The sequence below is a fragment of the Pavona decussata genome, unplaced genomic scaffold, assembly GCF_977016875.1.
Source record: "Pavona decussata unplaced genomic scaffold, jaPavDecu1.1 SCAFFOLD_602, whole genome shotgun sequence".
Taxonomy (NCBI): domain Eukaryota; kingdom Metazoa; phylum Cnidaria; class Anthozoa; order Scleractinia; family Agariciidae; genus Pavona; species Pavona decussata.
The window spans coordinates 759,412-769,554 of NW_028145860.1; the positions used below are offsets into that span (position 1 = coordinate 759,412).

Here is a 10,143-nt window from a genome sequence, read left to right on the forward strand (position 1 = left end):
AATCCCTTTCCTTGTCACGCACCAATCTTTACCGAAACGGTCTCCCTTTCACATACACTAAACAAAAAACTCTTCCTCTTTCTTATACCTCGGAGTTAGACAAAGACTCAGATATCCACCAGCGAGCGTGACAACTTGAGGCAAATTTCTGCTCAAGCGGTTCACGGTCTGTTTTCGCATTTCTTTAAAATGTTCAAATTTTTCATTTCGCTTCCCTTTCGTAAACACCGGGGGTGAAAAAGTCACCCCTTTAGGACGGAATCCCCCTACACCCAGCTATATGAAGTACCCCCTCCCCCCCGCCCCTGATCCAACACTTCGTCTTAAGTTAGATGATCACGTGTTCGGGTATTAACCAGTTTAGCCAGGTTTAACCTGCGTCACTACACCTTTGCATATTAATTACAAAGGAAGAAAATAAAGAAACCGCGTCACTGCGCATGCGTGAAAACATAAGAGGGCATGGTCTACGGTGTTGGGTTTTTGCCTGTGACATTGGTTTTCATTTCACGTTTCATGGGTGGGGTGGGTGGAATAGAACTTCTGAGAGTGAAAGCCAGAGGCACCCTTGGAAATTGAGGTGCGATCTCCGTCGAGAATCCTGAAGATTGATGAATATGCATTATAATTGCAATGACAATTTAAATAGCGCGTGAAATCCAAACGTTCTGAGGCGCTTTGCAAGAACGAGAAACACTCAATACAAAAACAAGAGTGCTGAAAATATTTACAAAAATATTGTTCTAACTAGATATCAACTATAAAAAGAAACATTGACAACTTATATTTTGACATATAAACTGGAGTACAGTTCCTTTACTCAATTGCTAATGAGTTCCATAATTTAGAAGACAGACAGGGAAAGCTCTGTCTCCATAACTCTTCAGGTTAGAGAAATGTGTAACTAATACTTTTAAAGAAGATGACCTAAGGTTGCGTGCGGGAGCATGTTACTTCTCTGTTTGTTTGTTCAGTGTTTCGCGCTGTTTACATTCTCAAAACCCTGCTCTGGCAGGCTCGAGCTATGACTTTCACGCGCCCACCAACGGCAATTAGTATCGCGTGGATGTGACGTTATGTCACAAGTTTTTCACCGCTCGCAATACCCTCAGTTTTTTCAGTAGAGTTGCAGAGCAGTCATAAACACTAAAGACGTAAGAAAAATGTTTTTCCCAAAACCTGAGAAATTGTACCTCTAGCCCTTTGAGCAATTGGTCTATTACGAAACGATAATAATGATAATTAAATCACAGGGATGCGTGGAACCACCCCTCTCTACGAATTGATCATCATCACTCACCTATCCCAATTACTACCACTACTACTACTATAAACAGTAATACTAGCACTGTCCGACCACTACCACTATCATCGTTACTATCTCAGGGACTTCGAGAAAATAGTCTGGTACGAGGCCGGTAGTGATATCCGTAGTGAGCAATGGCACTTAAATTTGCGAGAATTAACCACCCCACCCTCCTCAATAAGAGGGGACTGAGGCAAGGAGGACGGCTAACCACCACCGCTTAGCATATTGCTCCATCTAACGATGCAATGTCGTTCCCAGGTCCTCGTCTTCCTCTCTCCAGAGGAGGATGGGACCTGGGAACAAAGTCGGAAGCGATGTTGAAACGTCATCGCTTAAGTCGTCTTGTGATGTCATGGGTCAACATATATGGTGTCGTTTTCAGCTGGAATAGAAAACAATTAACCATACCGCTTGCGATTATCGATACCGTTTATAGACATTTTTTGCTATCGGTTTTGTACCGATGTTGGCCCATGTGGCTTTATATGGTGTGCTAAATAAAGTTTCTCATAGAGAGAGAATCATCCGTTTTATGACATCATAAGTTGTCACAAGCTTCCTTAATGTACATCATGCCGCTTTAAAGCGGACCAATCACAACACATCTGAAAATATCCCACGCTATTACAAGGTCTAACGGCCACGCTTGGGTACAGAATATAGTCCGCGTTTCAGAACGGAGATCTCACTTGCCAGAGCTTCACCTACACTATCAAGATGGCTCTAAACCAAGCAACACTCCTCCTTTGTGTTCTTCTGTCATTTTACAGCACCGTGGCGGCTGCGAAGTCATTCGTGTTTTTTCCTGGCTCACGCTCAGTGGCGGTTGGGAAAACCATTGACTACAATCTTTGCGCAAAAGGATACGCAGATATTTCCAGCGTCGATATCAGCCCATGTCCGAAAGAACCATGCGTTTTCAAGAAAGGAACCACGGTCAACACCACCGTCACATTCACTCCGAAGAAACAAATAAACCATGGAACATTGGAGATTTTTGGGGCTATTGGGGGATTCAAGATTAAGTTGCCAGTGGACCAGCCTGACATTTGCAAACAGCACAACCTCAAGTGCCCTTTGGAAGCGGGAAAGGAAGCAAAGTTTTTCTTGTCGCTGTTGGTGAAGAGCTACTTTCCTCCCGGCCAGGTGATGATGCAAGCTGACGTTAAGGATGAACACCAACAAAAGATAATTTGTATCCAGTTCAAGGCTGTAATCAGCAATTAATCACGCCACCTATACGCCGAAAATCGAAATTGTCAAAGAAAATGTGTAACGGATCGCAACATCTAAAGCTTTCAACTGATTAAAAGCTGTCCTAATCAAAGCTAAAGGAACTGAGTTTAGAGGCAAGAAAACTGAACTGTATCATTGCTTGAAAATTGAAATAGCCTGATGAAGCCGAGTGTTTTTTAGTTCAATGGAAATGGGGTGCAATAGAGTATTTCTGATCATTTAAGTCAAAAAACGGCGAATTGTACTTCAACTAGGAAAGAAAGAGTAATCAAAGCTTAATGAAGTGAGTTTAGAGATAAGAAAACTGATTTTAGCGAAATGAACTGTATCATTGCTTGAAAAATGAAATAGCCTGATAAAGCCGCGTGTTTTTTAATTCAATAGCGATGGGGTACAATTAAGTTTTTCTGATTATTTAAATCAAAAACCACCCTATACCACGATGAATTGTACTTCCAGCAGGAAAGAGAGACTGACTTCTTAATAGTTTTCATTTGAATGAGTCATGATCAATTGCGTATCGGGAGGACATGAACTGAAACATTTGTTGATTTTAAACGCTTATTTTTTTTTTATGGAAAAACTGTGTGAACTTTGTTTGCCGCTTAAATTACTATTAATAACTTCGCTGATAACTTTGATATTTTTGAGTAACGATTTAGGTAATCATGCCTGTGACCTTTGGACATAATTTGTCTTTAAATAAAGGATGATTTAGAGTAACAGATTGTTAGTAATCATTATGAGGAAATTAATAAGTGTCACTAGCTTTTCAGTCGAGTTTTGCCTAGTTGGTGAGACAATTTTAAAAGTTGCCAATGACACTACTGGCTTGTAACGATTTGGAATTTTTTGAGGGCTATCATTTTTCAAGTTTCAATCCATTCCGGCCTACTCTGTCTCAGGCCAGAGAAACTTATCGACAGTTTTTTTTATTAAAGTCTACACAACCTATCAATCAAAGTCACGTTTTTGTTTTAAATTCAGTCCTGCAATAAGAAACAGAGCTTTATCTGATTTAAGGGATGTAAAAACGAGATGTCCTTGATGATCGATTGAGAAAGAACTAAAAAAGGACGCCGAGTGTGTGTGACCAACAACGTCAGAATAAATTCATAACAAAAACAAGAGGGCTTAAAGCCACTGTAGGATCCTACATTGCTTGGCGTATCAATAACAAATGGACGTTAATAAAGAGCCTACGTCACTGCCTAAAAACGTTAGGGGACATGGTTCATGGAGTTATGTTCTGGCCTGTGACTTGGCTTTTCAATTTTCCCTTTTATTTTATATTTTATGGGTAAGGCGATTTGTACCGGTTGTCGGTAGTGGAAACCAGAGGCTCCTTTAGAAAGTGAGGTCTGATCTTGCCTCGATAATCCTGATATTGACGTAAAACAAGCAGGTAGCCGAAGCTGTATGATGTCTATGATTTGTGTCGAGCTTTGTAACGTAAACGTCAGCGTCACAAGATTTGAGCATCAAGATGACCGTTACGTTATAGTGAATTAAGGGTTTGGGTTTGTATGGGGCAAAAATTATCGGCTTCAGGAAGCCGTTGGAACTGAAACTCCACGAAATTGCCTCAAATCGACCCAAAACCCATACAAGACACAAAGGGAATTGTTATTAGAAAATCCCTCGTAGTTGTGCCTTCAAATACCATAATTTTTCCCCATACAAACCCTAATTTCGCTATTACAAAATTGTCATCTTGATGCTCAAATTACGTAACGCTGGTGTTTACCGGCAAACGTCAGCACCAATCGCAGAGAAGTTGGGCTACCTGTGCTTTTTTCGCGTTACAGTTCGATCGAGTACCCAGTTAATATGGACGCCAACTAACAGGAACACGCAAAAGTGTCCGTATTAAGCGAGTTCTTCGAATAAACATCACCAGATCATGGACACATGTTTTATCGATAAAAATATTGAATTGAAAATGCCACAAAATACTTAAGTTCAAAGTGAAATAACCTTATACCGGCTTATTAAAAAAGTCTCGCATTAACAAATGTTCTCTCCGTGCTTTGAACACGACTGACACGCAACGTAATCATTAAAAACGGTCTGTAACTCTGATCTGCACTGACATCAGTTTTTAGTCGCAGTGAGAGGTTCAGCCGGACGGACTGAATGATTAGACAAGTATACAGTGCGCAGATAACCAAAGCTTGTATGAGCATGTCAGTCGGGTCACAGAAAAGTGTCCGTTGTCCCTGAACTATGAGCCTGTGTTAGTAATAAGCGGCTAATATAAGAGAAATATGTGAGCTTTTTGTCGGCCAACACATATCCGCCTGACGAAGCGAATCTCCCGCGTAAAGCGGAGTTCCCATGATATGGTTATCAAAAGCCCGCGCCGGCAGGCCACTGGCAGGCCCAAAGCCCTGACTATCTCGTGCCGAGCGACTGCAGTTAGTATTGCGTGGATAAAAAGTCATGCCACAAGTTTTCGCCTCTCAGCATATCCTCCGCTCTTCATTACAGAATTTACATAGCAGTTATTAGCACGAAAGACGTAAAAAAAAATGTTTGTAAACAAGGTTTCCTTCATCCTAATTGGCTTTCTGGCGTTCTTTAACTATGTAGCAGTTGGAAATCATATCCGCTAAACGGCTAATACAAGAGAAATATGAGAGCTTTTTTGTCGGCCAACACAATTATCCGCCTGACCAAGCAGGTCTCCCGCGTAAAGCGAAGTTCCCCTGGTACGGTTATCAAAAGCCCGCGCCGGCAGGCCACTGGCAGGCACAAAGCCCTGACTATCTCGTGCCGAGCGACTGCAGTTAGCATCGCGTGGATAAAAAGTCATGCCACAAGTTTTCACCTCTCAGCATATCCTCCGCTCTTCATTACAGAATTTACAGAGCAGTTGTTAGCACGAAAGACGTAAGAAAAATGTTTGTAAACAAGATTTCCCTCATCCTAATTGGCTTTCTGGCGTTCTTTAACTATGCAGCAGTTGGAAATCATATCCGTTACCGTGATTGCCCTGGAGAAACGTTGCTTTCAACGGTTGCCTTCGTGGATCTGACTCCTTGCCCGGAAGAACCATGCTTATTACACAAGACTACCACAGTGAACTGTAGTATCACTTTTACTCCCGAGGAAGATGTCACAAGTGGTCAACTGGAGGTCTTTTCCTATATAGGAGGCACTAAACTACCTTTTCGACTTCCTCAACCGAACGCATGCCATGATCACAACCTCGATTGCCCATTGAAAGGAGGGAAGGAAATCGAACTGAAAATAGGCTTGGAAGTGAAAACTTACTTTCCTTCCGTCCAGCTGATTGTGGAGTTTGGTATGAGAGACGAGAATAGAAAAATGGTGTTTTGTGTCCAGTTTCCGGCTCAAATCGTTTCTGAACTTTAAAGGGGATTGACTGATCGAAGAACTGGCCTAAACTAAGAAGCGACTTGTATATCTGTGTGATCGACACCCGCAAACGAATTGCTTGATTAATGGACTTTCCACAAGAACGACTTGATTCCACGTAAAAGGACTTTGAAGGGGCATTATCACGGAAATTTCATTGTGTTTTGGTAGAGACTGCACCACTATTTGACAAGGTACCTTTTCGCTATATCATCAAATTGCTCGGCTTAGAACACCGAGAAGAAAATATTACATGAAGTAATTTCTCCGGGGAAGAACAAACTATAATCCGTCTTTTAACGATTTCTCCAAAATGCCCTGAATGAATGAATGAATCAATCAATCAATCAATCAATCAATCAATCAATCAATCAATGAATTCTTTGTTGAAAAAATCAGACTCAGCAGATGTGAGTTTGAATAAAATCATGAATAAATTAGGGTGAATACAATTTAAAATCTACAAGATATATAAAAAGGAACAAAAATTAAATATAATGCACTGTGATTAAACAAGTTTAAAAAGACATCTGTTTAAAAACGTGTTTTTGTATCATTCAGTTCTTATCTGGGGGAGTAGGAATTCGTGCCCCCTCAGTTCCTTAGTATTCTTGACCGTTTTGGCGCAACAATAAGCTCTGACATCAGATATACAATCAAGGGGAAACTCAAAGAACCTCAAGTACACAAATATCTATAGCGTAAATTGTTATTCAGCAGAATTTCTGCGGTAAAACTATGCAATCAAAATATTTTATTTTTTTCGAATTCTCCAGAGTCTCTCCTGGCGCTGTACTGCAAGTGACTGTCAGCGGTCGTCCGTAAAAATACGCATGCGTTGGAAAATGTCAATCATTCTCGACCCCAGAGCCGCTCGGCTTTGAATACGTCATCGTCAGCCATGCGCAAAAAAGAAGAGCTCTGGGGCCCGTTTCTCGAAAGACCCGGTAACTTACCGGGCCCGATAAGTAATTTTGGTGACAAATGTTTCTTAACAGAAGTCAATTTTCTTTAGCTTTGAATACTAAATTTTAAAATGTTATTATTCTATGAAAACATTGGCGAAGTACCATGTCTGTAATCGTTGTAGAACCGGCGAAAAAACATTTAAAAATATACTCAACGGGCCCGGTAAGTTACGGGACTTTCGAGAAACGGGTCCCTAGAGTCGAGAATGAAATATTAATCTAAAGTGCCGGATCCGAACTCTTTTTATTTTTGTTCTTGAATAATTATTGTTTTGTTTTTTGATTATGTCTGTATATTTGTTTTGGAATTCCGTCTGTAATTACCTCTTTCTGCCTTGACGTGACCAGTCCAATTCGCGCGAAGAGGAGAAACCTTGAGTGACGTCTCAAATAAAGGCCACCCCTTTCACGATTTTCTCTGTTGCAAGATGTGCAACAATAAACGAAATAAAAAGGAAAAACTACTGACCAAATCAAATCAAATAAAAATCTCTACCACATATACAACTGACCCGATAGAAGACAACTTCTGAGAATCGAAATATTGGCCTTTAAATCTGACCTATTGTGACCTATTGCGCACTGTATACAGTGCACAGATAACCAAAGATTAACTTCAGTCGTATGAGCGTGTCGGTCGGGTCACAGAAAAGTGTCCGTTGTCCCTAAACTATGAGCCTGTGTTACTAATAAACGTCTAATACAGGAGAATATGTTGAGCTTTTTGTCGGCCAACACATATCCGCCTGACGAAGCGGGTCTACCGCGTAAAGCGGAGTTCCCCTGGTACGGTTATCAAAAGCCCGTGCCAGCAGGCCACTGGCAGGCACAAAGCCCTGACTATCTCGTGCCGAGCGACTGCAGTTAGTATCGCGTGGATATAACGTCATGCCACAAGTTTTCACCTCTCAGCATATCCTCCCATTCCTCCGCTCTTTATTACAGAATTACAGAGCAGTTATTAGCACGAAAGACGTAAGAAAAATGTTTGTGAACAAGGTTTCCTTCATCCTAATTGGCTTTCTGGCGTTCTTTTTTAAATATAATGCACTGTGATTAAACAAGTTTAAAAAGACATCTGTTTAAAAACGAGTTTTTTTATCCTTCAGTTCTTATCTGGGAGACTTGGAATTAGTGCTCTCTCAGTTCCTTAGTATTCTTGACCATTTTGGCAGCAACAGTAAGCTGTGATATAAGAGATATAATCAAGGGGAAACTCAAAGAACCTCGAGCACACAAATATCTATACCGTTAATTGTTGTTCGCAGAATTTCTGCGGTAAAACGATGCAATAAAAAAAAATTCTTTTTTCGAATTCTCCAGAGTCTCTCCTGGCGCTGTACTGCAAGTGACTGTCAGCGGTCGTCCATAAAAATACGCATGCGTTGGAAAATGTCAATCATTCTCGACCCCAGAGCCGCTCGGCTTTTACTACATCATCGTCAGTCATGCGCAAAAGGGAAGAGCTCTGAATGAAATGTTAATCTAAAGTGCCGGATCCGAACTTTTTTTTTTTTTTTTTTAGTTCTTGATTAATTATGATTTTTGTTTTGTTTTTTGATTATGTCTGTATATTTGTTTTGGAATTCCGTCTGTAATAACCTCTTTCTGCCTTAACGTGACCAGTACAATTCGCGCGAAGAGGAGAAACCTTGAGTGACGTCTCGAATAAAGGCCACTCCCTTCACGATTTTCTCTGTTGCAAGATGTGCAACAATAAACGAAATGAAAAGGAAAAACTACTGACCAAATCAAATCAAATAAAAATCTCTACCACATACACAACTGACCCGATAGAAGACGACTTCTGAGAATCGAAATACTATTGCCCTTTAAATCTGACTTATTCAACGTCTGTTTTATGAGCCTAGCATTTAAAATTGCGTATCTGGACGCTTATGTTAGTCGCACTAAGTAAATTTTTGCGAAAATTTGAATTTCGACAGTTACTCCCACAAGTGCGACTCCACTCCGTTTGAATAAAAATTCAGTTCTTTTCCGATTGTGGCTTTCAATTTAAATGTAGTGCTTGCCTTATTTGGCAAACTAAACACTTGTCACACGTCACGCAAGTGGACAGCGCCTTGAGACGATAAGTGATTGAGCGGTCTAGATGACTATGATGCAAGGAGTTCTCATTCTGTTTGGAGTTTTGGCTTATTATGGTTCTGTGTCGTTAGGATCCCCTGTTAAATTCGGACCGTGCAAAGATTCGCCGGATCGGGAGCCTAACTCTGTGGATGTTACGCCGTGTCCGGAACAACCATGCGTTTTCGATAGAGGAACCACAGTGAACACCACGATCAGGTTTACTCCTAAGCAAGCCATGACAAGTGGAAAATTGGAGATTTTTGGGGTAATTTTTGGAGTGAAGACTCCTTTTCCGTTGAGAAATCCAAAGGCGTGTGAAAAGCATGGCCTCGTGTGTCCATTGAAGGAAAACGTGGAAGTTGCCTTAACACAGTCCTTGCCGATAAAGCCAGAATATCCCCCTATTCAGCTGATTGCCATATTTGATTTGAAAGACCAGGACGACAAGTACGTTTTTTGTTTCGAGATGCCCATTAAAATCGGGTAATCGATCGAAAAATCCAGGGATTGATGGCGATGGTGGAGTATGCAGCCGATTAGAATTGGCTTAAATTTAAATGACTTGGATATTGCTTGAACACTGTCCAATATAATTTTGTTTAAAACTGTTAGTATAGAGGGACTGTAGAGCCGAATGGAAGAAATTCTCAGCAATGCGGACTGTTTACATGTAAGTCATTAGAAGACAGAGCACTTTGTTCGCTGGCGAAGACGAAGGCGGAAAATAGTTCAGTATAAATTAAATTACTAAAGAACGTCGTTGATCACAGTAATTTAAATTGACCAGTAATGTTGATTTTTTTTTGCGCTTAAAATAAAACTTTCTTAACGTTTTTTAGCATTGCCTTTAAATATCATTTAACGCTGAATTACGACAAGATACTCGCTGAAATAGCCGGACCGTAGACTGAACAAGAGCTAGTAGCACGGTCTTATGATCACAAGATAGTAAAGAAATAAGCAATCCGGGATCGGGGCCGAACATAGTAGCGATTGGCAGGGTGAAAGATTGTCGAGAAATTCAGTTGAAGTTGTCTTAATTGATTTAAGTTTATATTGTCAATGAAACAAGGTTATTTCCCCTATAAAACAACGCTTTTATTGATACTCAAACTACTCCCTCCGTACTCCGTTTTCCACACGGAGGTGTAGATCAAT

The 10,143-nt window shown here is 40.7% G+C and overlaps 1 protein-coding gene across 1 annotated transcript; it reads left to right on the forward strand.

The window, feature by feature from the left end:
- Positions 1-1,970: 1,970 nt before the first annotated feature.
- LOC146449222 (NPC intracellular cholesterol transporter 2-like) lies at positions 1,971-3,268 on the forward strand. The gene has a single exon (XM_085101598.1). The coding sequence runs from the start codon at positions 2,027-2,029 to the stop codon at positions 2,534-2,536; it is 510 nt and encodes a 169-aa protein (XP_084957724.1). The 5' UTR covers positions 1,971-2,026; the 3' UTR covers positions 2,537-3,268.
- The last annotated feature ends 6,875 nt before the right edge of the window (positions 3,269-10,143 follow it).